This window comes from Chlamydotis macqueenii, chromosome 5, assembly GCF_036417535.1.
Source record: "Chlamydotis macqueenii isolate bChlMac1 chromosome 5, bChlMac1.mat, whole genome shotgun sequence".
Taxonomy (NCBI): domain Eukaryota; kingdom Metazoa; phylum Chordata; class Aves; order Otidiformes; family Otididae; genus Chlamydotis; species Chlamydotis macqueenii.
The window spans coordinates 70,635,187-70,663,105 of record NC_141560.1 but is presented as its reverse complement, the minus strand read 5'-3'; the positions used below and the strand labels follow the sequence as shown (position 1 = coordinate 70,663,105).

At 69.4% G+C, this 27,919-nt stretch overlaps 5 protein-coding genes across 7 annotated transcripts; 2 read left to right on the top strand and 3 right to left on the bottom strand.

The window, feature by feature from the left end:
• Positions 1 to 92: 92 nt before the first annotated feature.
• VPS37C (VPS37C subunit of ESCRT-I) lies at positions 93 to 3,127 on the top strand. Its single transcript, XM_086749751.1, has 6 exons — positions 93 to 145; positions 970 to 1,084; positions 1,444 to 1,540; positions 1,619 to 1,790; positions 1,943 to 2,025; positions 2,258 to 3,127. Exons 3-6 carry the CDS (start codon positions 1,448 to 1,450, stop codon positions 2,984 to 2,986), a joined length of 1,077 nt encoding a protein of 358 aa, XP_086605877.1. The 5' UTR covers positions 93 to 145; positions 970 to 1,084; positions 1,444 to 1,447; the 3' UTR covers positions 2,987 to 3,127.
• Positions 3,128 to 4,627: 1,500 nt separating this feature from the next.
• Positions 4,628 to 9,196, bottom strand: CD5 (CD5 molecule). Its single transcript, XM_086749743.1, has 10 exons — positions 9,082 to 9,196; positions 8,174 to 8,212; positions 7,608 to 7,901; positions 7,471 to 7,524; positions 6,947 to 7,255; positions 6,003 to 6,287; positions 5,718 to 5,849; positions 5,347 to 5,400; positions 4,883 to 5,005; positions 4,628 to 4,740 (listed from the first exon to the last, which is right to left on the bottom strand). The coding sequence occupies exons 1-10, from the start codon at positions 9,131 to 9,133 to the stop codon at positions 4,655 to 4,657; spliced, it is 1,428 nt and encodes a 475-aa protein (XP_086605869.1). The 5' UTR covers positions 9,134 to 9,196; the 3' UTR covers positions 4,628 to 4,654.
• Positions 9,197 to 12,021: 2,825 nt separating this feature from the next.
• Positions 12,022 to 16,732, bottom strand: CD6 (CD6 molecule). 2 transcript variants are annotated; one of them, XM_086749736.1, is made up of 13 exons: positions 16,622 to 16,732; positions 15,823 to 15,888; positions 15,248 to 15,319; positions 14,825 to 15,133; positions 14,451 to 14,750; positions 14,269 to 14,337; positions 14,013 to 14,153; positions 13,777 to 13,905; positions 13,576 to 13,683; positions 13,401 to 13,481; positions 13,105 to 13,302; positions 12,419 to 12,583; positions 12,022 to 12,310 (listed from the first exon to the last, which is right to left on the bottom strand). In XM_086749736.1, exons 1-13 carry the CDS (start codon positions 16,674 to 16,676, stop codon positions 12,213 to 12,215), a joined length of 1,791 nt encoding a protein of 596 aa, XP_086605862.1. In that variant the 5' UTR covers positions 16,677 to 16,732; the 3' UTR covers positions 12,022 to 12,212. The 2 variants fall into 2 exon arrangements, with proteins under 2 accessions (XP_086605862.1, XP_086605863.1); XM_086749737.1 differs by lacking the exon at positions 15,823 to 15,888 and having other exon boundaries at positions 16,622 to 16,676.
• A 457-nt stretch (positions 16,733 to 17,189) lies between these two features.
• SLC15A3 (solute carrier family 15 member 3) lies at positions 17,190 to 19,974 on the top strand. Of its 2 annotated transcripts, XM_086749739.1 has the most exons (9): positions 17,201 to 17,241; positions 17,327 to 17,863; positions 18,192 to 18,466; positions 18,555 to 18,702; positions 18,794 to 18,880; positions 18,968 to 19,136; positions 19,220 to 19,378; positions 19,470 to 19,628; positions 19,749 to 19,974. In XM_086749739.1, the coding sequence occupies exons 2-9, from the start codon at positions 17,333 to 17,335 to the stop codon at positions 19,895 to 19,897; spliced, it is 1,677 nt and encodes a 558-aa protein (XP_086605865.1). In that variant the 5' UTR covers positions 17,201 to 17,241; positions 17,327 to 17,332; the 3' UTR covers positions 19,898 to 19,974. The 2 variants fall into 2 exon arrangements, with proteins under 2 accessions (XP_086605864.1, XP_086605865.1); XM_086749738.1 differs by having other exon boundaries at positions 17,190 to 17,863; positions 18,794 to 19,136.
• Positions 19,975 to 20,451: 477 nt separating this feature from the next.
• TMEM132A (transmembrane protein 132A) lies at positions 20,452 to 27,248 on the bottom strand. The gene is made up of 11 exons (XM_086748653.1): positions 27,120 to 27,248; positions 26,182 to 26,396; positions 25,852 to 26,106; positions 25,384 to 25,754; positions 25,155 to 25,304; positions 24,466 to 24,658; positions 24,246 to 24,389; positions 23,947 to 24,149; positions 22,754 to 23,030; positions 22,177 to 22,368; positions 20,452 to 22,072 (listed from the first exon to the last, which is right to left on the bottom strand). The coding sequence occupies exons 1-11, from the start codon at positions 27,172 to 27,174 to the stop codon at positions 20,957 to 20,959; spliced, it is 3,171 nt and encodes a 1,056-aa protein (XP_086604779.1). The 5' UTR covers positions 27,175 to 27,248; the 3' UTR covers positions 20,452 to 20,956.
• Positions 27,249 to 27,919: the final 671 nt, after the last annotated feature.

Genomic DNA, 27,919 nt, shown 5'->3' with positions numbered 1-27,919 from the left:
GATGTACCACCCGCCTCCTCCTCCCCGCCGCGGGGGGGCGCCGCTGGCCCTCCCCGCCCAATCCGCGCGGTGGTGCCGCCCACTTCCGCTCCCGCGCCGGAAGCCGGAAGTCGGCGGGCAGAGGGAGGGTCTGGCTTGCGCGGCGGTGAGTCCCGGGCCGGGTACCGGTACCGGTACCGGTGTCGCCCCCGGTGTCTTGCGAGGGGAAACGAGCCCGTCCTACCGCTGCCTCCGCTGAGCGACTGCAGTCCTTACCCGCCGGGAGGCCTCGACCGGGCCTTGTACCGGGAGCAGCGGCCGCAGGGCCCCGTTCCGCCCGCTCCGCGGGCCGCGGCCTCCCGGTTGCCGTTCCTCCCGCCGCCCAGGGCGGGCCCGGAGCAGCCTCCGGGGCGGTGGGACGCAGAGGCCCTGACCGGGCACAGAGCACCGAGGCGGTGACCGGGGTGCGGGGCAGCCCCTGGCCGCTGCCCCCGAGCCTTTCCCGGCCTCTGGAGCCGGGACGTCGCCCCTTGGAGAGGCAAAGTGTCGCTGCGTTTTACCGAAACGCTGCTAAAAACCGGCGAGATGGAGGCGGGAGGCCCTGCCCCGCGCTGGCGGGCGGTCGGAGCCCGGGGCAGCGCCCAGCTCGGTCCATCCGCGTTCTTTGGGGCCGTCCGGGCGCTCCCCGCAGACCGTCCGTGCCCCCGCCGCGGTGTGGATTGACCTTTCCGTTCACCGCTGCTCCCGTTCTTGCCCTCTTATGCTCTGCGAGCCTTGTTAAGAACAAAACAAAACAAAAAAAAACCTGCCCCGTAAGTTTATTTCTGTTCGAAAAATGATGAAGCTACGCGCGCTTCATTAGGGGTAATTAGGGGTAATTAGGGGGGTTGGCTTCCCGCCTTCGGGGCGGTTGTGACGCAGCCGGGTCCGGCTGGATCCCGAGCGAGGGGATTCGGGAACGCCGAGCCTTACCCTGTCGTCCCGTGTTAGGCGCAGAGGCCGATGCGACGTTCCCGCGGCGGCGGCAGCGAGATGTTCCAGCCGGGCGAAAGGTAGAGGAGCCAGGAGCGACTGGGACGCCGCCGAGATCCCCGGCGGCCGTTTGGTACGTCCCCTTCCCTCCGGGCGGGAGGGGGAATCGGGAATGGGATGGCACGGGGAGTTTGAGGGGCAGAGCGACGTCGCCTGGCTGGCGAGCGGGTGTTTCCTTGACAAAACTGCCTGGCAAACACAAGTGATCTTCCAAACAGGCTGCGAAAGGCAAAAAATAAAAGTCGTTTGCCGAAGCAGGAAGGAGTGGCGAGGTTCTGTTTTCCCTCTCGCTGCGCAGGGAACCTCTCTGGCGTGGCTGTTCCCAGCCGTTTAGCCAAGCTGCTTTTAAATCCCTGAGAGGATTGGTACCTATTTGCAGTTGGCTTTAAAAGAACCTCGCCTTTTCTTTCGCTCCCTTTTCCCCCGCCCTAGGAGAATGGACACCCTGAGGAACCGGACGGCGGAGGAGCTCCGGGAGCTGCAGGAAAACGCGGAGGAGATCGAGCGCCTGGCCCTGGAGTCGCAGGAGGTGCGGGCGCGCGGGCGCGGCGCGGGCCGGGCTTCCTCGGCGCCTCGCTGACCCTCGCGTCTCCGTCTCCTTCCGCAGGTTCAGGAGCTGCAGCTGGAAAGGGAGATGGCCCTGGCTGCCAACCGGAGCTTGGCCGAGCAGAACCTGAAGTTCCAGGCGCCGCTGGAGACGGGGCGCGCCGATCTCTCCAGTAAATACGAAGAGCTGCAGAAGCTGGCCGAGCGCTGTAAGGAGCAAAAGGCAAAGCTGGGTGAGCGGTTGCAAACCTTGCGCCTTTTCCTCTTCCTCCCTTCCAAGGCAGGGAGGCGCTCCTGCGAGAGCGCAGCAGGGCTGTGCGCTAACGATTTTTTTCTCTATTTTGCCTTTGAACGTTTTGCTCTGCTGGTTTCTTTGTTTCCCCAGAGAAATTTTCCGCAGCCATGCATCCTCAGGCCTTGCTGGAACTCCTGCAGGTGGAAAGCCAGAAAATTGAAGAGGAGTCTGAGGTGAGCTGAAGGTTTAAACCCGTTGTCCTCAAAGATTTGCGCTTACACTCCCAAGCCTAATCCCTTAAACCGAGGATTATCTCTTTGTGGTTTGGTGTTCTTGCTCCGAAAAAAAAAAACAAACGGGATTGGCCTTGCGCGCGGTGCCCTGGGTGTCCGAGAGAGACGGAAATCCCAGGCCGGGCGCGGGGAGGAAGAGCGGCGCTGAACCCGAGGCTCTTTTCTCTTCCAGGAAATGGCCGAGAAGTTCCTGGAGGGCGAGGTGCCCCTGGAGACGTTTCTGGAGCGGTTTTCCGTCGCGAGGAAGTTGTCCCACTTGCGGCGGGTCAGAGTTGAGAAGCTGCAGGAGGTACTGAGGAAGCTGGAAGCGCCGCGGGAACCCGGCAGGGACTCGCCGCCGCTGCGCCCGCCGCCTCCTCAAGTACCTGGGCCCGCCGACGCGCCGAAGCCGCAGCCTTTCCCCGCGGGGGCTCCCTCCTTCCCTCTGCCCTACGGCCCGGCCCCCGGCGTGCCGGCCGGCCCCACGGCCCACGGAGCTCTCCCCGCTGCGCCTTTCTCTGCCTCCCCGCTCGCCGTGGGACACGCGGCTTCCTCTCAACCCAGCCCCCAACCCGCTTTTCCCTATAAAGCTCCCGCGGGTCCCGGATCCTGCGGTCCCGCGCCGGGGTATCCCAAACCCCCCTCGGTGGGCTCGCCTCCGGTCTACTCCTGGTCTCCGTCCAGGGGTCCGCCTCAGCCCCCCGCGTTTCCTGGCTCTCACCCCTCTCCTCCGCAGCCCGGACCGGGGTATCCTCCCTACCTCCCCCCCGGGGCAGAGAGACCGCAGTGCCCCTACCCCACCCAGCCCCCTCTCCCCGCTTTCCCGATCCCCCCGCAGCCTCCGTATCCTCCGGGAACGCCGCCGCCCTTCGGATACCCCCCGCCTCCGACCCCTCAGCGCCCCGCTTGGCCCGGCTACTGAACGGGGACTCCTGGGGAGCCGTCTCCTCTGCCGCTCCCTCTTTTTGTGGACCGAGGAAGAAGAGCGTCGCTCTTCCACCCGTCTACGCGAAAGCATCGCGCGGGAGAGGAGCCGGAAGCGGGGCGCCGCTCCAGCTTGGGGTGCTGAGGCTTTCGTTTTGAAATCGGCTCGGCCGCGCCGCGGTGGGAAAGCCGAAAAGTCGCTGGGGAACGCGCGGGCGGGCGAGAGGGGCCGCTCCGCGCGAGAAGGCGGCGTTCTCGGCCTTCAAAAAAACGCGGTGGGAATTTCTTGGCGGTATTCCGGACACAAAAGCTCCCGTGTCCCGCGGTGCTCGCCACGGGTTTTTGGGGTGCGCCGGCCTCCAGCCTTCTTCACGTCCCCCCTTCTCAGGAAACACACGGCGCCGGAGGGAGCGCAAAATTAACACTGCCGGACGCGGGGTTTGCTTCGCTCAGCACTTTATCCTCCGACTCCCGCCTGTAGCCCTGTAAGTTATTTATCGGGAAAGATTACTAACGGACTAGAGGGAGGCAGACGCTGGTGGGGTTTGATGCAAGCCGTGGTTAATTACAGTAATAAACCTGGATGAATCGCACGCGGGGTCACGGCAGCGGTTGCTTTCGGAAACGGCGAGGCCTTCCTAGTCGCGGTTGCGACGGGAGGGACAAAACGAGACGTAATGACTAGAAAAAAAAAAAACCCAGTTTTATTCCGAGGGTGGTTGCTTATTAAATATCTCAGGCTTGTTCTCGGTATCTCTGCCCTCCCCGTGCTCCTCTCGGCCGGGCTTTGCTTCACGCCGCTGCCCGAACGCGGCGCCGGCCACGCCGGCGCGGCCACGTGCGTGTCTTGGCAGCTTCCCCCGCCCCGCGCCGGGAGCCTGGCAGTCTTTCTCGGCAAGCTCCGCGCCGCGCCGTCGGAGCGCCCGGCAGCCGATTTCGCTTTCGGCCCGGCCCGAGCGGGTGGAGGGACGCCGTTTATCCCGGTTTTGAGAGACGGAGGAGCCGGCAAACCCGCTCTGGAGGGCTCTCGGCGTGGGTGTGAAGCCCGCTGCAACCCGGCTGCCTCGTAGACTTGTACAAATAGCTTAAAAAAAAAAACCAAAAAACCCCGAACCCGCTTCGTGTTCTCCCACGAGGGAGGCTGAAAAGCAAGAGGAAGCTTTTTTGGGGAGAGACGCTTGCGTGCCGGGGTGCAGCCGGGCTGGGTCAGAGCCGAACCCGGTCCGAACGGGTACGGAGCAGCGCGAGCGGCTCCGACTCCGGCAGGGGCTGGGGGAACCGGCGCCGGAGATCTCCGGCTGCGTCTGGGGAGATATGGCCGGGTATTTGTCATCTCTTCCCTCAGCTTCGTTGGGTTTGTCGTTGCGTAGAATCGCAGAAGGTTTTGGGTTGGAAAGGATTTCAAAGATCGGCTTTGTTCAACCCACCCCGCAACCCCCGCCACGTGCAGGGCCGTCTTCCGCTAAATCGCGTTGCTCAAAAATTTACCTTTCCTGTGCTGCATCCCACCTCTGCCCGCAGGGCGGGACTGGGGGCTGAGGGCCAAAAAAGAAAAAAAAAAAATGCGAGAAAAGCCGCTAATTCAGCAGTCGCTCAGCTTTGCTGCCGGCTGGCGGGCGGGGAGACGATTCGGCCGGGGGGGCGACCGGGGCAGCTGGAGGGTGCGTCACACTCTGCGCGCGGAGTGCAGGTCGTAGTCGCTGTCGGAAGAGTTGTCTGGAGGGTTGGAAGCTCTGCGGGCGCCTTCCGAATCTGCGAGGGAAGGGATGTGGCTCGTTACGGGGGCCGGGGGCGCGCCCCGGCCCCTCGCCGGCGTGGTTTTGCCCCGGGGGGTTCGTCCCCTCGCTGAGAAGGGAGCACGGAGGAGCCGTTCCCGGCGTCCTCCCGCCCTTACCGGGGTGAGCCGAGAGGTGGGAGCTCTTTTGGGGGGGCTGAGCGTAGTCGTTGTCCCCCCCCTGCACCCGCTGGCCCTCCGCCCGCGGCCTGGGGGTGACGGTGCTGTTGCGGTGGAAGGAGACTGGAAGAGACGGTGGGATTTAGAGAGGGGGGGGGGGTGGAATTTGGGGGTGACGCGCCCGCCCCGCGGCCCGGGAGGGGAATTGGGGGCTGAGTAAAAGCGCGACCCGCTCCCGTGCCGCGAGCCGGGGCCCGGCTCTCCCGGCTGAGTTCATATCGCGCCGATGAGTCAACGCGGCGGCAGGAAGCGAGAGCCGAGGCCTGAACCCGCTCGCGCCTCCGCCCGCCGACGCCTGCCGCCGTCCGGGAGCGAGCGGCGCGCCCCCCCACCCCACCCCCCAAACCCCTCGCCAGCCCCAAATCCGATCGCGGCCCCGCTGAGGGGGCACTGCTGCTCCTCACCCGTCTGGTTGAGTCCCGTGGGGCCGATCCACTGGCGCTGCTTCTTTTTGGAGACTGGAAGGCAGAGGCGGGCGGTGAGAGGGTGCCTCCCCCCCGCCGCCGGCCCCGTACGTTATCCCGAATAATCTCCCCCGCCTCGTGATCCCCCCGCCGCCCCTCGAGACCCTCTGCTCGCTCTTTTGTGTCTGCTTGGTGCCTAATCGGCCCCGGCCGCCCCCCTCTGCGCGTGAGGCAAGGGGATCTGCGGGGCTGAGCGGCACGCCGCCTCTCCCAAACTCCCCCCAAAGCAACGGAGGGGGAACAGCGGCCGTGGACACGCGGCCTGAGGAAGAGGAGGAGGAGGAGGAGAGGATCCAGAGCGTGTCACCTACTTCTCTTCATCAGCCTCCTGTAGGCAGGAGGGCCGCAGAGGAGGAGGAGGATGCCGAAGAGAAGCAGGGCCAGGCAGATGCTCGCGATGGTGCCGGCGGCCGTGCCGGCGGGACGCGGCTTCGAGTCTTGGCCTGGGGAAGAGGACGGACGTCACCGGGCGGGACGCCGAGCTCGCACCCTCCGCCTGTTCCCCGGCGTCGGGCGGGGGACGCGCAGCGCTGGGTGCTGCGGGCAGCTGCGTTCCCCGCGGTTCCCCGGCGATCCAGCCCGGCACGGTGGCTTACACACGACTCGGGTCCGGGAGCAGGTCCGGGGAGCCCCCAGGCTGGCGTGGCAGAGGTGCAGGGTGGCGACGCTGCAGGGGACGCCGGTCGAAGGGGGATCCCGCATCTCGGCGCTGGAGGAGAGGTTCCCGCACTGCAGCTCCTGGCACAGCTGCCTGCCCCACTTGGCTCGCTGCACCCAGTTGTCGCACAGCGCCTGCCACCGCCCCTCGTGAAAAACCTCCACCACCCCTTCGCAAGGCGTGGGGCCGGCCGCCAGCCTGCGCAGCGCCTGGGGCTGGGGACCTGGGGGAGAGAAGCGGGGTTGGGGGTCAGACCCACGGGGAGACGGCGCGGCCGCTTAATGGGATTCCTTGTTCTCCCGGGGGCGCGTACGAGCCGCGCCGGGGCCGCGCGTTGAGGAGCTTTGAGTTGTCCCCGTGGGCTACGCGGCGAGGAAGCCCGCTCTGCCAGCTGCTGCCCTGCAGCCCCTTCAACCCCCCCGAATCCCACGGGTGGGTTTCTAAGCTCGGGCAGATGGCGGGACCCCGAGCAAGCCGGCTCCTCGCCGCGCGGCTTGGCTCTCTGCGCCGGCGCGGAGCCTCTCGCTCGCTGCGAGCGCCCAAGAGGAGTGGACGAGCAGGGTGTTGGGTTTTGGGGCGCTCTCGCTCCCCGGCTTTTCGAAGCCGAGGGCTGGGGGTGCCGCTGCCGGGAACCGAGCGCGCCAGGGACATTTCCTGTTTTGCCTTCGCACGCGGGAGAGGAAGAGCGGGAGTGGGTGCGCGGGGCGGACGGGGATGTCGCCCCACTCAGAGCTTCACCGCCCGGCCAGCCGGGCACCCAGTCCCCCCAGTTGGGGCTATCCCACCTCACAGGGAGGAGAGCAGCCCCTGGCCCTGGAGCGCGCTGGGGCCGCGCGGAGGGTTCGGGTAAAGGAGCGAGGCCGTGCCGAAGCGAGCGCTCACCCGCGCAGGCGATGAAGGCGGGTGCTTCCCGACGCCGGGCGCTGGTCCGGTTGAAGCAGCTGGAGATTGGCTGGCTCTCGCAGGGCTCCACCGCTTCCCACCGCACCGGCAAGTGGCTTTCCCGCTTCGGCTCCCCGCGGCCGCCGCCGTCGATGGCGGTGCCGCAATCGAGACTCTGGCAGATGCGGGTGGCCAGCTCCGGCCGGATGAGCGGGTCGCTAGCCACGGCCCCCCACAGCCCCTGCTTGTGCAGCTCCACGAAGCCGGAGCAGAAGAATTCCCCGTCCACCAGCCGCAGCCTGTCAGACGCTGGCGAAGGACAAGGGGGGGGGGGGGGAAATCATCTCGTTACAGACCGAGACGACGTTTCTTTCCGTTATCGAGCAGAAAGTCCCCGAGCCCGCCACATCCGAAGCTCGATTGCCCCGTGCGACACTGCGAACGAGATCGGGCAACCCCGCCCGGTTTGGTTCGCCGTCGTGCCCCCCCCGATCACCGTGCCTGGACGGGGACAGGGCTCTTACCGGTGGGCGCCGGGCTGGTGGGCGGTGGAGGCTTGGGGGTGGTTTGCACCGGCTCTGAAATGAGAAAGAGAGGGGCCAGGTCGAGGTGGCCGCTCCCCAGGGATGGGGGTGACCTGGGTGGGGGGGTCCCGGCTCACCGCTGCAGGCGAGGGTGGCGTGCTCTGTGCAGTTTGCCGGCGCCCAGTTGCACCCCGTCACCGTGGCCGCCGGCCCCAGGCACCGCAGCGGCCTCGTCCGCCGCTCGTTCCCGCCGGCGAAGACGAGCTGGAGGGGCTTGGCCGTGAGGGGCCCGCAGCCCAGCCGCCGGCAGACGCCGTCCATGCCGGCTTTACTCACGCTGTCCCGGCACACGCGGTTCCACTTGTTCTCCCATTTCACCTCCAGCATCCCGGCGCAGCGGCAGCCGCCGCCGGTGAGCTGCCAGTCGGGCGCTGCGGTGAAAAACACGGGCGTTAGGGGTTTTTCCGTCCCTTCGCGGCGCCTTTTCCACCCCGGCGCTGGAAAAGCCCTCGCCGCTTCGTCGTGGCGCTCGGCACCGGCGCGCCCGGCGATGGCGAGAGGGGCAGGAAGGAAACGGAGTGTTGGGTGGGGGGGGGTGCGTGGGCAAGCGGGGGGCTTGGGCGCCGCAGGGCCAAGACAGCTGCCACGCTAACGAAGCTGCGGCGGGGGTCCCCAAGGTGCTGCCCCCGCACCCCCCGCTCACCTGCGGGGCTCGGTGCCGCTCCTCCGTGGCCGGCAACGGCTGCAAGAGAGAGGGGTACGGGGTGTCAGTCGTGCTCCTCGCCCCCGGGAACGCGGGAACCCCCCCGGGCAATTCCCAGCTCTTGGCCTGCCGCCGGGTATTTTGGGGAGAGAACGGTGATTCTAGAAACTTCGGCTCGGCCTCTCGCCAGGGGAAAGGCACTCTGTCCCCAAAGCTCAGCGCTCGCGCCGAGAAGCGCGGTTTTTCTGGCTTTCTCGGTGAAATTCGCTTTCACTCCTCCTCCTCCTCGCGCCTTTAATTAAAATAGATTCATGCAAACGGCCTCGTGCGACCGGCCAGGCTGCCCGTCCCTCTGCCGGTGGCTAATTACGGCGGACGAGGGCGCCTGCTAATTACCGCTAGCTCGCTAACGTCGCTCTGGTAGGGAGGTACGGCCGAGCAGCGGTGGATGGCGCCGGGGCGGCACGCGGATCAAGAGGCGGCCGGGGACTTTGGGGAGCTGGCGGGGGACGGCCGGTTGCCCCCCCAGCACCCCTAGGCTTGCTCCCGGGGCGTGACGAGCATCCTGGGGACCCCCAGAGCTTGGGTGGGGGGGGACCGAACCGGCGGGGCTCCGGCCGAGGCGTTCCCGCGCTCTCCTCGCCGCCGGCGTTTCGGTGCGGGCTCGGCAGCCTCGCCGCTGATCGCCTGCCCGGGGCGGGCACGCGGGACCCTCGGCCTGGTGCTGGGCGCCCCAAAACGCACCCGGCAGCAGGAAAACCAGGGGGGTTTGCCATGGGATTTCGGGGCTGCGCCAACACCGGGTCCCCTCTGGGCACCCAAGCACCGGCGCTGCCGGCACGGATAAAGCAACCGTGGCCCCCCCAGCCCCGCCGCCGCACCGATCCCACCCCCCCCGCCGTACTCACCCCACGTCCCCAGCAAGAGCAGCGGGCCCAAGGCGGGCGACCGGGCTGCCATCGGCGTGGCCGGCCGCCTCCTCCGCCCCGGCGCTGGCGGTTGAGCGGGAGGCTGCCGCGGGCACCGTCGCCTCTGCTACCCGGCCCGGGGAAGGCAGGCGAGGAGGGGACGGGCAGGAACAAGCTGTTTTTCCTCCCTCTGTGGTTTTTTTTTTTTGCGTCACGTCTACGCTCGTTTGAAAGCTCAAGCTGGCAGCTGCCTCCCAAGGTTCCGCCGAGCACGAGAGCGAAGGGGAGAGAAACCCACCGCAACCCACCGTGTCCCCGCCCCGGGGTCCCCGTATCGGCTCCCCGTCTCTTTGGAGGGCGTGAGGCCGGCGAGACGGTGAACATACCCCATGTTTGGGGGTCTGGGGGACCCCAACTCTCCCTTGGGTCCCCGTAAAGCTGCCAGGGCTGGAAGGGAGCGTGGCCAAGCAAAAACCCGGGGCGGCCGGCTCCGGCACCCGAAGGAGAGCTCGGGGGGCACGAGCCAGGAGATGCGGGGGGTTTCTGGGTGGTGGGAGCCGGCGGCGAATTCCCAGCCGCGGCGCAGAAAACCGGTGGCGGCCGCTAAACCCAACAGCCCGAGCTCCCACGAGGGCCGGATCCCGCGGGGAGACCTGCGGCCGCTCTCACGTAACGTCGGTCACTGCCAAAAATAAACTCCCTTTGCCGGCGCCTGCTTCCCCCCTCCTCATCCTCCTCCTCACCGGCTCGCTTTGGCTCAGTGCCGGCTGCACCATCACCATCGCCGCTGCCTGCGGTCACCGCGTGAGGTGAGCAGCACCGCGGCAGGAAATGTGCCGTGCCGGGTGCTGCCGGCTCCTGCGAAGGAGCCGATGCACGCCATGCCATGCCACGCCACATCACGCCACGCCACGCCACGCCACGCGGGCCGTGACCCCACGGGATGGGGATTTGGGAGGTTTCAATCAGAAGGCCCCGCTTCTCGCAGTTGCCGGCACCCTGGGGACCCCGTAAATCCCTGCGAGGGCACGTGGGGCGCAGGCGGTGACGGATGGGGGAAGGGAGAGGCGTGTTAATTGATTGCGGCCTAATTAATTCCTCCAAATCCAGGTCATGCATGCTAACGAGGGCAGCTGTTTTCCATTGACCCTGTGGCGTTTTTGCTGAAAGGCGAGTGCCTGGGGAGGGGTGCTGGGGCTGCTGAGCTTCCTGGGTGGCTTGGGGAATTTTGGGGAGAGCTTCTGTCCCATTCCTGCTGCCACCACCCTGGGCTGCCGCCCGGAGCCACAGGATGCTCTGGTCCCCGACCCCGGAGCTGGGGTTTGGCTCTTCTGGAAGTTTCCTGCCTCGAAACTCTGGTTTGGAGATTTTTCTCCATCCCTGCAGCCCAACTCTTGTTCCCATCCCTTCCCAGTCACGCTGGTGGGTCCTGCTGGGGCTGCGATGGGAGCAAGCCCTGCCCGGAGGTGTCCCACGGGGTGTCCCATGGGGTGCTGGTGCTGCCCCTCACCCAGCCGCGGCCTCAGGGCTGGCACGGCTTTGGCAGTGCCTTGGGAAAGGGATGCGAGTCCCAGACCAGCTCCTGGGCCAGCCCTTCCCGTGGAACTCAGCTGGGGCTGTACTGGGGGGTCTGCGGTGGGGGGCAGAGCCCCTCTCACCCCAAATTGACCCGGGATCGGTGATTCACCCTGGGTTTTGCCTCTAGGAAAGGTCCATCTCCTCCCCCGGTTATCCGAGGGTCCCTGACCCCCGTGGACGTGGGGTGCCCAGGCTCTGTCGCGGCTGGCTCCGGAAACCCAGAGACGGCACGGGCAGGATTTGCGCGGCGGCTCAGTTAGAGCATCTCCACTCGTTGCCGGAGGCGCGGATCAGCTCAGCGTCGTCAGCGTGCTGCGACAGATGAGGACAATCGGAATATCTCCCCAGAGGGGCTGGAGGGGAGCGCTGGGACGCGCGGAGCCCGTGAGGAGCCTTTGAAGAAGCCGGAGCCGCCTTCGGCGGGAGCGGGCTTGTCAGCTGTCAGTGCGCTGCGGTTATCCGAATGACAGTGGACGTGGTGTTTCCCGTTTGGTTTTTTTCCGGACACACGGAACCTTTGCCCTGTCCCAAATGGGAATTGGGTTGTCCCCCACCCCGGGGCATCGGTACCCCGTGGGCATCAGCATCCCCCAGGTCACAGCCGCCCTTGCGAAGGTGCCGCCGTCTCCTTCCCCGGCGCGGGAAGCCAGGAGCGCGGCTGGGGGCACCCCCCGTGCCCACCCCCCGCCCCGTGCCCGCTCCGCTCGCGGCAGCTGGCTCCTTGCTCGCGCTCCTCTTCCCTTTGTCTGGGGTTTTGTTGCTATTTCGGTGCTTCCTCCCTTGTTGCGGCTCAGCCCCCTTTTGTTCGGGGCCGCCGGAGCCTCTCGCCTCGGTAAACAGCTGAAGGATGTGGCGAGGGGGCCAAATTTTCCACGGGGGTGGGTCTGAACCCCCAACCTCCTCCGCCCGGGCCGCTCCTCCTCGCCGCACCCGGGGGGGAGATGGAAACGCGCCGGGGCGGGAGGAGCGCCGCGGCGTTGGGTTTGCCGACGGAAAGAGCCGGAAAGCCCCCCCCCCCCCCACCCCGGGAGAGGGGGATGGAGGGGTCCCAGCCCCGGGGTGGGTACGGTCCCTGAGCCCCCACCGGTGTCCCCGAGGTGTGCGTGGCACAGGGTGACGTGACCCTGGGCGCGGCGGCCGGTGTCTCCGCGGGATGAGGAGGACCACGGCCCGGAGGGATGCGGGGAAGCTCGAGGGGGCCGCTGTATCCATCCCCGTGCTGCCGCGGGGCGTTGGGGCCGGCTGTGGGACACCGCTACCACCCCACGTCCCCGTTTTTGGGATATCTTTGGGTCACGTACCCCTCGCTGCCCCGTGCGCCCTTGGGGACGCTCGGTGACCCAGCCCAGGGACACGGTGAGCGGCTGGGAAAAGCTTTTAATGGTGGCACGTGGCCCAGCGCCATTTGTGTCCCCTCCAGGTGCCACCAAAACCGGTGCCAGCGCCCCGGCACGGAGGAGGTGGCCGGAAAAATCCAGAGGAGACATCGGCGAGTCCTCGGCCGCGCGCGGTGCCGCGTCCCCCCTCGCCATGCCCCTCGTGGCGGGGCAGCCTCAGTAGGCAGAGCCCTGGATGTCATCGTAGTCGCTGCCCTCGGAGCAGCCGGGGTCCTGCGCCTGTCCCCCCGCGGGACAGGATGGAGCCGACCAGCCTGCGAGGGTCGGGCGGCTGAGCGGGGAGATGGAGGAGGGTGCTGGGGGAGGGGGCAGAGGAGCCCAGCGCCCCCCCCAATGCCGCCCTGCCAGCGCGGGGTCCTCACCGGGGTGCGGGGACGTGTCCCTGGGCGGCTCCGCGCCCTGCACGTTCTCGTACCACTCCCCCGAGGACGTGCTGGAGCTGTCGGCCACATCGGGATCCGCTGGAGGTGCCGGGAGCCCGGGCTGGGAGAGCGCCGGGGCGGGCACACAGGGCATTGCTGGAGGAGCTGGGGGAAACAGGGGCGCTTACTGGTGAATTCCATCCCTGCTCCCATTCTTGGGGTGTCTCCATCCCTGTTCCCATTCCTGGGGTCACTCCATCCCTAATTCCTGTCCTTGGGGTTTCTCCATCCCTATTCCCATTCTTGGGGTCTCTCCATCCCTAATTCCTGTCCCCAGGGCTGTTCCTATTCCTTGCTTCCATTCTTGGGATCTCTCCATCCCTAATTCCTGTCCTTGGGATCTCTCCGTTCCTAATTCCTGTCCCCAGGGCTGTTCCCATCCCTAATTCCCATCCTTGGCGACTCTCCACCCCTATTCCCATTCTTGGGATCTCTCCATCCCCAATTCCTGTCCCCAGGGCTGGTCCCATCCCTTGCTCCCATTCCTGGGGTCTCTCCATCCCTAATTCCCATCCTTGGGGTCTCTCCATCCCTTGCTCCCATTCCTGGGGTCTCTCCATCCCTAATTCCCATCCCTGGGATCTCTCCGCCCCTGCTCCCCTCCCAGTGCCGCCGGCGGTGCCCACCCGTGCCGGGGTACTCGGTGTAGCCGTGGGTGATGGGTGCTGCGTGCTGATGGGTGCCATCGGTGGGGGGAGGCGGACAGACCCAGGCGTGTGGGGGGGCTGTGCTGTCGTTGCTATAGGGCTCGCGGGAGGAGGAGGAGGAGGAGGAGGAAGAGCTGCTGGCCCTGCGGCGGGACGGGGGGCCCAGCCTGCCTGGCACTGCGGGGCACAGGGGCTCGCATCAGGCGGCCGCTCGCTCACCCGCGGGCGGGACCCCCTCCCCTCCCCCCAGCGCTGCGGGACCCCTCGTGTCCTACCCTCCGCAGGGAACGGCTTCACCCCGTCCTGGCTGGGCAGCAGTGGCACAAACTGCTCCCCGGGCTGGCGGCGCAACGAATCTGCGGGGCGGGCGGGGATGGGGCGTCGGCGGGGGTCCCAGGGTGGGGTGATGGGGTGGGGGTGGGGGGTCCCGGGGTGGGGCGGGAGGCTCACTGTGGAAAGTGGAGAGAGCCACGGGCGGCTTGCTGCTGAAGTCGTAGTGTTCGTAGTCGGAGTCGGAGCCGGAGCCCTTGGCAGCGGGACGGGGTGCAAGCGGCGGGGCTGGGGGGCGAGACGGGGACGGTGCAGCCGTCGCCAGCCGGGACCTCCAGCCCCGCAGCCCCCCCGGGCGGGACAGCGACCTGCCAGACCCACCTGATCCTTTGGGAGGGCTGGGGGGCATCTCCCTGTAGTCGTTCAGGGTCCCGGTGGGCACGGCGGGGCTGTGGGCGCTGTGGGTCACCAGCACCGGCCCGGCCAGCCCGAGGGAGGGCACGGCGTGGGCTGCGGGGACAAAGTGGGGGGGGGGGGGCACCCATTTAGCTGTTCCGGGGGACAGCCGGCCCCACTCGGTGGGCAGAGCCCGCCTCGCCCCACTGGAGGCTCCTTACCGCTCATCTTCCTCACCCTCAGCAGGGCGACGGTGAAGGCCAGCACGGTGAGCAGGAGCAGCGCCGCCAGGACCAGGCAGAGGACGAAGAGAAGCATCTGCAAAGGGGACTGTGCCCCCGCGGCCGGGGAGCCCTCCTCAGCTGGGACAGAGAACGGACACAACTCGTGACACCCGCAGTGCCCTCTCTCCAGGTAAAGGGGGGGGGGGTGCCCCCCAGAGCCGGGTGGTGGCCCAAGCCCCGGCGGGGCGCTCACCGCTCAGGCGCGTGACGTCGGTCGGCGTCGCCGCGGCCTCCGGGGTCGGCGTCTGCAAGCCCTGGGAGCCTGGCGGGAGCGGGGACGAGGGCCGGGGGACGGAAGAAGCCGGGTTGCGGCTCGTCTGCCGGGAACCCCCGCTGCCACGAGGGCCGGATTTGGGACGGGAGGGGTCCCCGTACCGTTACAGACCACGCCGGCCGCCCGGGACTGGTGGCAAGGAGCCGATTTGTTGTAGGTCCACTGACAGTGGGCCAGCGACGGCTGCCAGCTCCCGCACTGGTAGAGCATCTTGCCGGGCAGCGTGTGAGCGAAGGAGAGGTGCCGGAGGGGCTCCCCGCAACCCAGCGTGCGGCACAGCACGCTGGCCTCCAGCTCGTACCACGTGCTGTCGCACACCGTGCTCCACGAGCCGCGGAAAAAGACCTCGACGCGACCGGCGCAGCCGTCCCGGCCGCCGGAGAGCCGCCATTCCTGGTGTTCTGCGGGAAAAGAGCGGAGCTGGGGATGCTCTGCCCTCTCGACGCGCGTGGGACGCGGCGCGCGCCGGACTCACCCGAGCACACCACGCCGGCGTCTTCCTTATGGCTGCAGTCGTGCTCCGGCGCGGCCGGGCAATCCCAGAGACGCTCCTCGTGCCCCTCGCAGCCCACCTCATCCCGAAGGATGGGTCCGGCGCCCCGGCCGAAGGCGGCGGTGCCGGGGGCGCTCACGGCCCGGCCGCACCGCAGCTGCCGGCACACGACGTCGGCGTCGGCCATGTCCCAGGCGTCGTCGCACACCGTGCCCCAGGCGCCCGCTTGCTCCATCTCCACCCGGCCCTCGCACCGGCTCCGGCCGCCGGCCAGCCGCAGCGTGCCAGGACCTGGGTGACACGGCGGGGAAGGGTGGCCCTGGCACCGTCGTCGTCGTCGTCCCTCCCCCCTGCCGTGCCACCGAAAAGCGGGTGCGAGGAGATCGCTCTCCCTCCAACGCTCACCTGGTGCCACCGAGGCGTTTCCAGTCGCGCTGCCCGCCGGCGTGCTGGGACGTCCCGTCGGTTCCGTGGGGGCTGCGAGGAGGAAGGGTGGGGTTTACGAGGGGCTGAGCCCACCCAACCCCTCCATCCAGGGCTGAATGGCCCCTCCGAGCCCAGCGGGAGGACGGACGGACGCGCCGCCGGACGGACGTGCACCCCGAAGGCGGGAGTGAGCTCGGTGGGTATTTTTTTTGGAGACGGCCACCTCGCCGCTCCCCGTGCCGGCTGCTGGGCGCTCGGGGGCTCGCGGATGCCGTGGGGAGCGCGGGGGGCAGACGGGGAGGGCGCAGGAATGCGCGCCCCGGTCGCCGGAAAAGCGATGCTGATCCGGGGAAGGACGGGCAAAATGGCAACCCCAGGATGTCACAAAATGGGTGGCACCGCGGGGGACCCCCCTCGAGCCCCGGCCGGGGACTAAAAATTCGGTCTCACACCGGCGATGTGCCCCCGGGGCCAAATCCCACCGCGAGGTCTACTCGTAGGGTGGGGAAGACAGAACCCGGCCCTAAACGCGGCGATTTTGGGGCGCGACTCACCGCTGGGAAAGCCGAAGCGCGGGGTGCCGTCCCGCGCCGGGGTTGCCGCGTCCCGGCTCGCCGCTCCTGCCGACGGAGAGGATCTGACCGTACCCCCGGCACCACCTCCCCCCCAAAATCGCCTCCAGAATGGCGGCTTCGTACCCCCACTCAGCGCGATAATTGTGATTTCCCACCCCAAAAAATCTTCCCATGGGATTTGCCGGTGGGCGCTGGGTTATAGCGTTGAAAATATTGCAGGAAAGGGAAGGGACGGGCGCGGGAGAGGGGGATGCGGCGGGGAGGAGCAGGGGTCCCGGCGTCGGCGGAGGAACCGTTAGCGGAAGCGAAGGCGATGGCGACCGCTCCCCGATTGATCGGAGGCGTCGAGGCGGCTTCTGGCAGCCATTTCAGCTGCGAAACCGCTCTGAACCCTGCCGGGCCGGGGGGAGCGGGTGGCGGCGTCCCCAAAAACCATCCCGGGGTGACGCCGGTGACATGAGCGGATGGGACGGCCAAAATTGGGAGAGCATCACCCCGTTCCCACGGGGCTGGGCGTGGGGGCTGAGCCCTTTTAGGGTCCCCAGAGCCACCAGCCCCCAAGCGGAGACCCCCCATCCCTCGCTCCCACCGCACGCGGAGGAGGGATGGGGGTCGGAGCGGCTTCGGGAAGGCGAGGAGCTCGGCTTTGCGTCCTCGCTCAGCGCCGAACCGCTGCCAGTCCCGGCCCAGGGAGGCGGCGGGGACCCCGGTTCCGAAATCACCGGACCCGTCACCCCAAAGTGGGACGGGAAGGGAGAAGGTGGGGACATCGACGTACCTCGTCCGGGCGCGGCGGCGGCGAGAGCGGCCAAGAGCAAGCAGAGCCCCTCCATCCCGCTCAGCGGCCGCGGGGCAGCCTCATGGCAGCCGGGGAGCGGGGGCTCGGGTGGTCCCGTCCTGCCGCCGCCTCTCTCAGCGGCAGGGGTTCATGGTTTGGACGTGGCCCCCCGCCGCTGCCTGCTGCTAACGTGCTTGCGGTCGAGGGCTGCAGGAAACCAGCTCGGCGCCGTGGGGCGGAGGAGTGCGATGGGGTGGCTCCATCCTGCCCGTTGGCGGGGCAGGAAGCGGGGGGTTCGGGCTGGAGGTGGGCTCGCCTCGGGGACCGCCGCCATCCCCTCGGGGTGACAGAACCGCGGGGACCTCAGGGTCCCACCCCGGGGTCACACGCTGCCCTGGTGCGGTATCCCTGAGCCCGGCTTGGGTGGGCGCGCGGCGTCCCCCCGGCACGTTTGGGGCTGAGACCCCTGGAGAGGGAGGAGACCCCCCCACCTCAGCGAGGGGCCAGGGCGCCGAGCCGCGCCGGTGGGCGACGGCGAAGGGGAAGCCCCCAGGAAGGAGAAGCCGCGCTGGTTGGTGGGGATTTTTCACTTCTGAGCCGTCATCTGATGCGTCTGTCCGGTAGGAATGGGGAACTGGGAGCCGCGGTGGGACGGGGGCGGGGGACGGCGGCAGAGCCGACGCCGAGAGCCGCGGATCTCCGCAGCAAGGCATGGCCGGGCCGGGGGCCGGCGGAGAACAGACCCCCTTACTGGGGGGGAGACCCCTCAAGGGCCGCGGGGCGGCGTGCGCGGCCGTGCTGGCGGCGGAGGGTCTGGAGCGGGCGGCTTTTTTCGGCGTCGTGGCCAACCTGGTGCTCTACCTCACCACTTTCGGCTGGGGGGAGGCGCAGGCGACCCGCGCCTGCCTCTTCTTCCTGGGGGCTTCCTACCTGCTCTCGCCCGTCGGCGGCTGGCTGGCCGACGTCTACCTGGGCCGCTACGGCGCGGTGGCCCTCAGCTTCTGGCTGTACCTTCTGGCGGCGTGCCTGCTGCCCGTCACCACGTGGCCCGACGGGCGCCTCTCGCTGTGCGGGCAGCTGCCGGCCGCCGTCGTCCGAAATTGCTCCCGGCATCGCGGCTGGACGTGTTGGGGTCAGTCCCCCGTCCAGTACTGCGCCCCCACCATCTACGGTGGCCTCGTGCTCCTGGCGCTGGGCGCCAGCTCCGTCAGAGCCAACCTCGCCGCTTTCGGCGCCGATCAGGTGAGCACGGCGGCCGGCGGCGGCCTTCTCCCTCTGCCCCTTCCCGACCGGTTCCTCTCAGCCGGGCCACCGCGGTCCGGTGGGTCTCCGTTCCCCTTCCACCACCCCGAGGCGGGTAGGGTGTCCCGTGGGGTGGAGGAGAAGTGGTTGCACCCCATAGATCCCGTCCAAACCCTTTGAGACGTCCTTGCTGGGGGAAGGAGGGGTGGGGTGGGATTTGGGGACGTGGAGGGCGGTGGGACAGGGGACAAAGCAGAAGCCAGGTGTTGAGGGCTGAGGTTCAGCCCTGCCGAAGCTCAGAGCCGGCCCCGTCCCGCCACGCCAGCAGGTGAGGAACCGGGGCGGCGAGGCCACGCGGCGCTTCTTCAACTGGTTCTACTGGAGCATCAACACCGGGGCCATCTTCTCCCTGCTGGTGGTGGCCTTCGTGCAGCAGAACGTCAGCTTCCTGGCCGGCTACCTCATCCCCGTCGCCTGCCTGGCCTTGGCTCTCCTCGTCTTCCTCCTGGCCACCCCCACCTTCGTCACCAAGCCCCCCACGGGCAGCCAGGTCTCCGCCATCATCAAGCTGGCCCTGCAAAGCTGCGGCTGCTCCTGGTTGGGGTGAGAAGGATTGGGGATGGGGGAGTCGGGGGGGGGGGGGGCTAAACCCTCCCAACCGTGTCCTGCCCCATGCCGTCCCTCTCTCCAGGCTGAGACGGTGGGAGGCTGAAGAACCCAACGGCCGAGCCCAACCGGGAGCCCCTTCGCCGGAGGAGGACCTTGCCAACTTCCAGGCGCTGGTCCGGATCCTGCCGGTGATGCTGACCTTCATCCCTTACTGGATGGTCTACTTCCAGGTAGGGGTGGGCTTGGCGGCAGGCAGGGATCGGCGGCGGCGAGCCCGTCCGGGAGCTGAGCCCGCGGAGCCGCCGTCCCGCTGCTTTTCAGATGCAGTCGACGTATTTCCTGCAAGGTCTGCACCTCCGTGGCCCCAGCATCTTCCAGCACCGCCCCGGCACCCTCCAGGGCTACACGGTGAGGGACCGGCGCCGGCGGCTCCCCGGCCGGGGCTGGGAGCCGGGACATCCCACCGGATGCCGAGACCCCTCTTCCGCTCCGCAGTTCCCGGATGCTTGGCTGCTGCTGGCCAACGTGGTGGTCTCGCTGGCCTCGGTGCCCCTGAAGGACCGCGTCGTGGACCCCTTCCTCGCCAGGCGGAGGTGGCTGCCGTCGCCGCTCAAGCGCGTCGCCCTGGGCATGCTCTTCGGCCTCGCCTCCGTCCTCGCGGCAGGTGGGACGTGCACCGCTGCGGCGGGACGCCGCCGTGGGTAGGGCTTCGGCGGGTGCCCACCCGCCGTCGCCCGCGTCCCGCAGGCATCCTGGAGAGGGAACGGCTGCGGTACGTGCGGCGCGAGCAGACGGTGCCGCAGCTGATCGGCAAGGAGCGCTACGCGGCTGCCGCGCTGCCCGTCTGGTGGCAGCTCCCCCAATACCTGCTCATCGGCGTCGGCGAGCTCTTCGCCAACATCCCCGGTGAGCGCAGCGCCGGCCACCCACCGCGCCCGTCCGCCGCGGCGCCCGGGGTTTGGCAGAGGAACCCCAAATCTCTCCGTTTTTCACCCAGGCCTGGAGTTCGCCTACGCCGAGGCGCCCAAATCCATGAAAGGAGCCGTCATGGGTCTCTTCTTCTTCATCTCCGGGGTGGGCTCGCTGCTGGGGTCGGGGCTGCTGGCCCTCCTCTCGCTGCCCGCCGGCGGCTGGATGCACTGCCCGGAGAACTACGGTGAGCGCCGGCACGGGGGCGCGGGGTCACCTCCTGCCTCGGGACGCTTTTTTGGTGGGGATGGGGTGCGGGAGGACCCCCCCGCCCCGCCGCGGGGTCTGACCGACCTCTCGCTGGCAGGGAGCATCGACGCGTGCCGCATGGATAACTACTTCTTCCTGCTGGCCGCCATCCAGGCCGTCGCCTGCCTGCTCTTCGCCGGCGTCTCCCGGCGTTACCGCCGCCGGCCGCGCGCCCCCTGCCTCCGCGTGGGGCCGGGGGACCGCTGACACGGGACGTCGCCCCATCTCGTGGGGATTGGGATGTCTGGTCACCCCGTCTCCCTGGCCCCGTGGGTTTTTGGGGAGCCGCGGGGATGGATGGAGCACCGGTGTGGGGCAGAGGGAAGGGGGAGGTTGGGTGGGTGTTGGGAGCACCCAGTTTGGGGTGATTTGGGATCACTGGGACAAACTGGGGGGGGTAGGGAGGGGTGGAAATTCCCCGCGGCATCCCTGAATAAAGGGATCTGCCGGCCCGTTGTCCGCAGCTGCTGGGATTTTGGGGCGAGCGGCCGTGGCGGGGGGACAGCCAGGACCAGGGAGCTGAGGCCAGACGGGAGGAGGAGGAGGAGGAGGAAGGCCACAGCCGCGTCCCCGTGGCAGGACGGAGAGGAAGGAGGCCGCCAGCCCCAAGGTGACCGTGACCGGTTCCCGTGACCGGTTCCCCATGTGGAAGCCACGTCAGGGGCGCGTGCCCGTCCCCGCGGGTGCCCGGCCGTGCCTGGCAGAGCCGATCCCCGCCGCCAGCGTGACCCCACCGGTCCCCACGGAGTTTAGTCACCTCATTTTTGGTGGGTTCTTTTTTTTTTTTTTTAAATATTTTTATTTTTGTTACCAACGTCAGAATTAAAAATCTGCCATAAATAACAGCCCCTCGCTGCAACCCCCCCCCACCTCCCCGGGGCGTCACAGGGACCAGTCGTACAAAACGGATGCGGGTGGGGCGGGGGGCACGGGACCCTCCCCGGGATCAGACCACAGGACTCCATCACCACCATCATCATCATCATCACCACTATGAACACGATGTCGCAATGAGACCCAAACCAGTAAGGGCACCCCGGCTTCCTCCCCAGTGCCACCGAGGCGGACCCCTGGGGGGGGGGGGTGAAGACGCCGCCCCCCACCCAAACGCCGCGGGGACGTGGGGTTAGTCCCGTGCTGGGACGGCCAGCGGGTCCCCATGGGGGGCACTGGGAGGAGGTCGGTCCCTTACTGGTTTGCCCAAGGGGTGGGGTAGCGGAGAGGGGGAGACCCCGGGGGTCCAGGCCCCCCCCCCCACCCCGGGGGTCAGGAGCTGCCCCGAATCCTCTCCATGTAGCTCCTGAGCTCCTCGGGGTCGCGCAGCCCCATGTCCTCGCACACCCAGCGGATGTCGTCCTCGCCGGCCACCAAGATGGACTGGACGTTGGGGACGGGCTGGGGGGGCTCCTCGGGGAGCCGGGGGGAGGCGAAGGTGACGAATTCCACCCGCTTCCTACGGCCGCCCCCCGCCGCGCCCCCTTCTTTCCGGGGCAGTGGAGCTCCGGGAGTCGGGGTGCCGGGGGGAACCCCGGTTTCGGACGTCGGGGGCACCCCGCAGCAGCAGGGCCCAGCCTCGGCGCCCGTTTCGGGGGCGGGGGGCTCGGGTTGCCGGCGGTCCAGTTGCCGGCTCAGCTCTTCCTGGTCGGTGCCCAACCAAACCCAGTTATGGGGCTGGGGGGCCGAGGGGGCCGCGGCGGCGTCCGGCAGCTCCTTCTGCTGGTACCGCAGCATGAAGAAGATGCAGTTGACGAGGAAGATGAAGATGGCCAAGCAGAAGACCCCCAGCAGGACGTACATGCCGATCTCCAGGTCGGTCACCCGCTCGGGAGCCTTCACCATCTCATCCTCCTCCTCCTCTTCCTCCCCGCCGGCGCGGTCGCGGCCGTAGCCTTCCTCTTCCTCCGAGGAAGACCCCGGCCCTTGGAGCTTGGTGGAGGCAGGCCCAACGCCGGCGGGTTCCCTTCGCCGCGGCTCGCCCGCCGCCGTGGCCGTTTCTCCCGACATGGCCCCCTCGGCACGCGGGAAAGGCGAACCGGGCCGGGGGTGGCCGCCGCGGGCTCGGGGGCTACCGGGGGTGGGAGGAGAGCGGCGGCCGGAGCCCACCTCCAGCCACGCGGTGCCGGCGGCCAGCGCGGCCGCCGCTCGGTGCCGACCGCGGCGGCAGGCGTCGGGCGGGTGCAGGCTGAGCCGCAGCAGAGCCCCCCGTCCCGGCCCTTCGGCCACCAGCCACGGGCGACCGGCGGGGACGCGGGGCGAGCCCCCCACGGTGACCACGGCGGGGTCCAGGGAGGTGACGGTCAAGGCGGCATCCCGCCAGCCGTACAGCTCCAGCGGGGCCAGCGTCCCGTCGGAGAAGGCCAGCCACACCGACAGCGTCGCCTCCTGCCAAGGGAACCGCGCGACATGGCACCGGGCGGGCCGGGGCAGCGGGCGCCCCAAATCGCGCCCCACGCCCGCCCCCCCCCCCGATCACCCCCCCCCCTCACCTGTTTGGGGACACGCAGGGTGGACGTCCCCAAAGCGGTGGCGGTCAGCAGGCCCGGGTGGCCCGGGTGCGGGCGCAGGGCGAGCGCCAGCCCCGCCACGGCCTCGGCGCGCAGCGCGGCCACCGTCACCTTCTCCTCCGACACCGCCAGCGCCTGCTCGCCCAGGATGGAGGCCGAGAGCGGAGAGCGGACCTGGGGGGGGACAGCGGGGGACACCTCGCGACCCCACCCTGGCTGGCCCCCAGCCCTGCTTTTCCCTCCTTCTGTCCCCCAGGACCCCCTCCAGCCCCCTCATCTTCCCCCAAGACCCCCTCCAGCCCCCCCATGTCCCCCAAGACCCCCTCCAGGCCCCCATCTCCCTCTAGGACCCCCTCCAGCCCCCCCATCTCCCTCCCTCTCCCCCCAGGACCCCCTCCAGCCCATCTCCCCCCAAGACCCCCTCCAGCTCCCCCATCTCCCTCCCTCTCCCCCCAGGACCCCCTCCAGCCCCCCCATCTCCCCCCAAGATCCCCCCCCCAACCCCTGCATGTCCCCCAAAAGGCGACCACCCCCCCCGCCCCGCTCTCCCCATGCCTACCTCCACAGAGGTGACCCCGGGCTCGCGGCCCACCACCACGGTGCCGTCCTCCAGCGAGGCCACGCGGGGGTCCTGGACACGGGTGTGGCCGGCCACCAGGTGGGTGACGTCCAGGAGCCACTCGGGGCCGGGCAGGTAGGCGAGGTGACGGCCGCCGTCGAGGGGGTGGGCGACGAAATGCGCCAGGACCCTCAGCGCCGTGCGCTGGTACTGGGGCCGGCAGCCCCGCGCCCGCCGCTCAGCCTCTTCCCCGGGCTCCTCCGCCTCGGCCGGGGCGCTGGGGGACACGGAGGGGGGACGCTGGGGTCACCAGCGCTGCGGGGCTCGGGGGGTGGGGGGGGGACACACACGTGTCATGAGCGTGTGGGGGCTCAGCGGGACGGGGGGTTCAGCACCACGGGGCTTGGTGGGGCAGGGACGTGTGTCACGAGTGTGTAGGGTCTTAGCGGGGCAGGGACGTGTGTCACGAACGCGTGGGGGCTCAGCAGGGCAGGGACGTGTGTCACGAGTGCGTGGGGGCTCAGCGGGGCAGGGACACGTGTCACGAGCACGTGGGGGCTCAGCGGGGCAGGGATGTGTGTCACGAGTGTGTAGGGTCTTAGCGGGGCAGGGACACGTGTCACGAGCACGTGGGGCCTCAGCGGGGCAGGGGGTGCCCACCCCAAACACCACGGGGCTCAGCAGGGCAGGGACACGTGTCACGAGTGCTACAGGGCTCAGCACAGCAGAGGCACGTCTCATGGGGCTCAGTAGGCAGGGACACATGTCACGAGCGCGTGGGGCCTCAGCAGGGCAGGGGTGCCCACCCCAAGCACCACAGGGCTCAGCGGGGCAGGGACATGTGTCATGAGTGTGTGGGGGCTCAGCGGTGCAGGGACATGTGTCACGAGTGCGTGGGGGCTCAGTGAGGCAGGAGCGCCCACCCCAAGCACTACAGGGCTCAGCGGGGCAGGGACACGTGTCACAAGTGTGTGGGGGCTCAGCAGGGCAGGGACACATGTCACGAGTGCGTGGGGGCTCAGCGGGGCAGGGACACATGTCACAAGTGCGTGGGGGCTCAGCAGGCCAGCAGCACACGTCATGAGCGCGGTGGGGCTCAGCACCCGCTCCTGGCTCCCTTCCCGCCTGCCGCCGCGGTGGCAGGGGGCGGCGGCGGGGACCCCCCCCCCACCCCGGGGGGGCGCGGTGCTCACCTTTCGGGGCCGCCGGGCAGACGCCAGCCCCGCACTTGCTCCAGCGCGGTGTCGCCCAGCTGGACGCGCAGGGGCAGCAGCGGCGCCCAGACGGTGAAGCGCAGCGAAGCGTGCAGGCGCCGGGACCAGAAATCCACCCGCGCCCCCCGTGCCCCCCGGCTCTCCTTGCCCCCCACGAATACCGCGTCGCAGGCATCCGACACCTGCGCGGGGGGCACGCAGAGGGGCAGGGGGAGCAGGCAGCCCCCGGGTAGGGTTTTGGGGGTTGGGGGGGGACAGCAGGACCCCCCCCCGCTTACCTGCAGGACTTGTTTGTCGGCCGACTCGCAGCCGGGCGGCTCGGCGAGCTCGGCCACGCCGCCCCCCGCCTCCACCGTCACCAGTTTGACCGGTACGGCGCGCGGGACCCCCGTCAGCGGGGCCGTGTTCAGGATCTCCAGCTCCTGCGGGACGGAGCGGGGCTGAGCGCCGCGGCGGGGGGGAGGAAGCGGGGTTTGGGGGTGGGGGGGCAGCACCCACCTGCACCAGGGGGACGAGGGCGCGGAGGTCCCGCTCCGACACCTGGATCTCCCACACCAGTTTGTCCTTCTGGGCCTCGGGGTCCTGGCCGGGGTACTCCACCTGCCAGGTGAGGGGCCGCGCCGGCGCCAGCCCCCCCGTCCCGTTCTCCACCGCCAGGTCCAGGTGCAGGAACGGGGCCGGGTCGGCCGCCCTGCGCCATCGCACGGGGCGTCAGGGCTGACCAGTGCCCCCCCACTGGGCTGTACTGGGATGGGAGCAGTGCACCCCATAGGATCCCTCAATCTGACTGGGCCATACTGGAATGGGAGCTTGTCCCCCTGCTCCAACTGGGCCATACTGGGATGGGAGCTTGTCCCCTGCTCCAACTGGGCCATACTGGGGGCTAGTCCCCCTGCTTTGACTGGGCCATACTGGGATGGGAGCTTGTCCCCCTGCTCCAACTGGGCTATACTGGGATGGGAGCTTGTCCCCCTGCTCCGACTGGGCTGTACTGGGACGGAAGCTTGTCTCCTACTCCAACCAGGCCATACTGGGATGGGAGCAGTGCAACGCACCGGTCCCCCTGCTCCAACTGGTTCATACTGGGACGGAAACAGCGTCACGCACAGCCCCCCTTTGCCCTGACTGGCCACCGCTGAAGCCCCCTCCCACGCCGGGGGTCCCCGGGGCGCCACGCCGGTCCCTACCTCCAGCCGTCGCGGGCGTCCCCGCTGCGCCGACACGTCACCACGGCCGTCGAGTGCTTGGGACCCCGGGCGCGTTCCAGTTGGGCGCTCCAGTCGCCGGGGGCCACGGGGCGGGCGGCCACCACCTGCAGCCCCTTCTTTGCCTTGATCCTGCCAGCGGACCCCCCAGTCACGCGACGTCACCCGCGGCGGCGGGCTGGGGGGGAGATCCCACACCCACTGGTCTCACCGGAGCGTTAACTGGTCGGCGGTGAAGTTGCGGCGCAGGGCCAGCGTGGCGGTGAAACGCTGCCCGGGGCGCAGCGCGGCGTCCGGCACCCGCAGCAGCACCTTGTCGTCCAGCCGCACCTCCTGCCGTCGCGCCGGCTCGGCCGCGCGCAGCTCCAACGCTCCCAGGTAACGCGGAGGGGTCCGCTCCCGGGCGCCGGCGCGGCCGCAGTCACCCCACGCGGCGACGTCGTAACGCAGCTCGGCCGGCTCGGGGGGCTCGGAGCCGCCGGGGGGATCGGCCGCCCGGCGGCGGCTGCGCGGGGAGGGGGACGGCGAGGAGAACCAGCGCTGGGGGATCTCCAGCTCCACCACGCAGACGCCCAAGGGTGCCTGGAGGGGTGAGCGGGACCCTGGCTTAGGGCGGGGGGGACGGGGACGACGCCGAGCCCGTGGGCGGGGGGCTTCGGCCCCGCTGGGCGACGCTGACCTGCAAGCGGCATGTCCCGCGGGCCACCCGGCCGCGGTGGTGAGCGTGGAGGGTGACGCAGGGCAGGTCGCGCTCCCCGGGGCGGTCGCGCTCCCCGGGGGGGTCCCGCTCCCCGCGGTGGTCCCGCTCCCCGAGCAACCAGTCGGGACCTTGCAGGTGGAAGAGGACGCGGGCGACGGGCTCGGCCGGCGACACGGCGCTCTCGAGGGACACGGCGCGCACGGCCCAGGCCGCCGAGCTCTCCGCGGGCACCTCCTGCGAGGACACGACGATGGGGACACGGCGCGGGGGCGCCGGGGGGGGCGTCGGGGGGCCACGCCGCCATTTTACCTGTTGGGTGCTGAAGGGGGGGTAGGCGGCCCGCACGAGGGGCTGCGCGGTGGGGGCGCGGGGCAGCAGCAGGAAGGTTTCGGCGCGGGCGTGAAGGGAGGCGTTGGCGGGCACGTCGCCGTCCGCCCGCTGCAGCCGGTAATATTCGGGAACGCCGAGCACCTCCAGCTCCGCCGGCAGGTACACGGGGTCCGGGGGGTCCCCGTCACCCCTCGCTGTGGGGACAAGGGGGTCGTGTCACCCGGGAGAAAGGGGTGCCCCCTAGGGTGACAAATTGGGGTGGGGGGTCTCCGCACCCACCTCCGAGTGGCGCAAAGGCGAAATTCAGCCCCCCCCCACCCCCACGGGTGTCCCAGACCCCTCGGGGACAGGGTTACCCCGCAGCCCCCCCTGTGTCCACCCCCCAACTCGGCGTGGGTGCTGGAGGGCGACGTGGCCACCCCACTGGTGTCGGGGTCGGCGTTGGGTGCGGGGGTCCGGGGTGGTCCCCCCAGGCCTGGCTGCTCCCCACTAACGCTCGTGGGGACCCCACGGCAGGGAGAGGGACGGGTTGGGGGGTCCCGTGGGGTGGGATCCAGGGTATCCGGATCACGGGGGCAGGGAATGGGACGCCCGGGGCAGGCTTCACCCACGGGTGACAGATCCCACTCGAGCCACAGCTCCCCGTGGGTATGGGAGGGGGCAGATCGTGGGGGGGGGGCGACGACACGGGGATGATCGGGGGCTCCCGTGGGCGGGGGGGGATCCCCACGGGCGGCAGGGATCTCGCGTGGGGTGGGGGCGGGTTGATCAGAGCAGACCCCCACGTTCTTCGGGGGATCCCGGCGATCCCAAACGCGGGGCGGCAGGGCCCCCCCCCCCCCCAACCCCGTCTCGCGGGACCCACGCGGGATGGGGGCGTGGGAGCGGGGCCCGGTGGGTGCCGGTACCGGACTCACCCGAGGCGCAGAGCAGGGCGGCGGCCAGCAGCGCCAGCCGGTTCCCCGGGGCCATGGCCGGGAGGGCTCCGCGGAGGGGTCCCGGCGCGTCCCCGCGCAGCCCCTGCGCGTCCCCGCGCGGCCCCTCCGCCTCCGCGCCCAGACAATGGGGCCGGGGCGGGACCGGCACCGGCACCGCCTCGTCCCGCCGGGTCCTAAACACCGGCCTGCGCCGCCGGCCCCGCTCCAGCGCCGGCCCATTCCCGGCCACATTCCCAGCCCCATTCCCGGCCACGTTCCCAGCCCCATTCCCATTCCCTGTTCCCATCCCCCAGCCCCATTCCCACTCCCACTCCCCGTCCCCATTCCCCATCCCCATTCCCCGTCCTTATTCCCTATTCCCCAGCCCCTTTCCCCATCCTCATTCCCCATTTCCCAGCCTCATTCCCATTCCCCATTCCCCAGCCCCATCCCTGTTCCCATTCCCTAGCTCCATTCTCCATTCCCTAGCCCCCCTTCCCCATTCCCCATTCCCATCCTGCTCCTTGTGTCCATCCCCATTCCCACTCCCTATCCCTATTCCCTACCCCATTCCCATTCCCTATCCCATTTCTCATTCGCCATTCCCACTCCCTATCCCCATTCCCTACCCATTCCCATTCCCCATTCCCACTCCCTATCTCATTTCTCAATCCCCATTCCCACTCCCCATCCCCATTCCCATTCCCAATCCCCATTCCCTATCCCATTTCTCATTCCCCATTCCCTACCCCATTCCCAATCCCCATTCCCTATCCCATTTCTCATTCCCCATTCCCTAC

What these genes read in the sequence shown, in the direction of transcription:
- CD6 (XM_086749736.1), bottom strand. Translation starts at nt 16,676, where the DNA reads ATGGAGGGGCTCTGCTTGCTCTTGGCCGCTCTCGCCGCCGCCGCGCCC. An exon ending in CGCCGGCGTGGTGTGCTCGG is followed by an intron (nt 14,751 to 14,824) that starts GTGAGTCCGGCG and finishes CTTTTCCCGCAG; the next exon opens with AACACCAGGAATGGCGGCTC. An exon ending in GGCTCTCTCCACTTTCCACA is followed by an intron (nt 13,482 to 13,575) that starts GTGAGCCTCCCG and finishes CCCGCCCCGCAG; the next exon opens with ATTCGTTGCGCCGCCAGCCC.
- VPS37C (XM_086749751.1), top strand. Translation starts at nt 1,448, where the DNA reads ATGGACACCCTGAGGAACCGGACGGCGGAGGAGCTCCGGGAGCTGCAG. An exon ending in GGAGCAAAAGGCAAAGCTGG is followed by an intron (nt 1,791 to 1,942) that starts GTGAGCGGTTGC and finishes TTGTTTCCCCAG; the next exon opens with AGAAATTTTCCGCAGCCATG. An exon ending in AAATTGAAGAGGAGTCTGAG is followed by an intron (nt 2,026 to 2,257) that starts GTGAGCTGAAGG and finishes TTTCTCTTCCAG; the next exon opens with GAAATGGCCGAGAAGTTCCT.
- CD5 (XM_086749743.1), bottom strand. Translation starts at nt 9,133, where the DNA reads ATGGCAGCCCGGTCGCCCGCCTTGGGCCCGCTGCTCTTGCTGGGGACG. An exon ending in CGCCACCCTCGCCTGCAGCG is followed by an intron (nt 7,525 to 7,607) that starts GTGAGCCGGGAC and finishes TTCTCATTTCAG; the next exon opens with AGCCGGTGCAAACCACCCCC. An exon ending in CACCAGCCCGGCGCCCACCG is followed by an intron (nt 7,256 to 7,470) that starts GTAAGAGCCCTG and finishes GTCCTTCGCCAG; the next exon opens with CGTCTGACAGGCTGCGGCTG.
- SLC15A3 (XM_086749738.1), top strand. Translation starts at nt 17,333, where the DNA reads ATGGCCGGGCCGGGGGCCGGCGGAGAACAGACCCCCTTACTGGGGGGG. An exon ending in CGCCTCCGTCCTCGCGGCAG is followed by an intron (nt 19,137 to 19,219) that starts GTGGGACGTGCA and finishes CGCGTCCCGCAG; the next exon opens with GCATCCTGGAGAGGGAACGG. An exon ending in GCACTGCCCGGAGAACTACG is followed by an intron (nt 19,629 to 19,748) that starts GTGAGCGCCGGC and finishes TCTCGCTGGCAG; the next exon opens with GGAGCATCGACGCGTGCCGC.
- TMEM132A (XM_086748653.1), bottom strand. Translation starts at nt 27,174, where the DNA reads ATGGCCCCGGGGAACCGGCTGGCGCTGCTGGCCGCCGCCCTGCTCTGC. An exon ending in CCGACAAACAAGTCCTGCAG is followed by an intron (nt 24,150 to 24,245) that starts GTAAGCGGGGGG and finishes CCCCCCGCGCAG; the next exon opens with GTGTCGGATGCCTGCGACGC. An exon ending in CTGCCCGGCGGCCCCGAAAG is followed by an intron (nt 23,031 to 23,946) that starts GTGAGCACCGCG and finishes CGTGTCCCCCAG; the next exon opens with CGCCCCGGCCGAGGCGGAGG.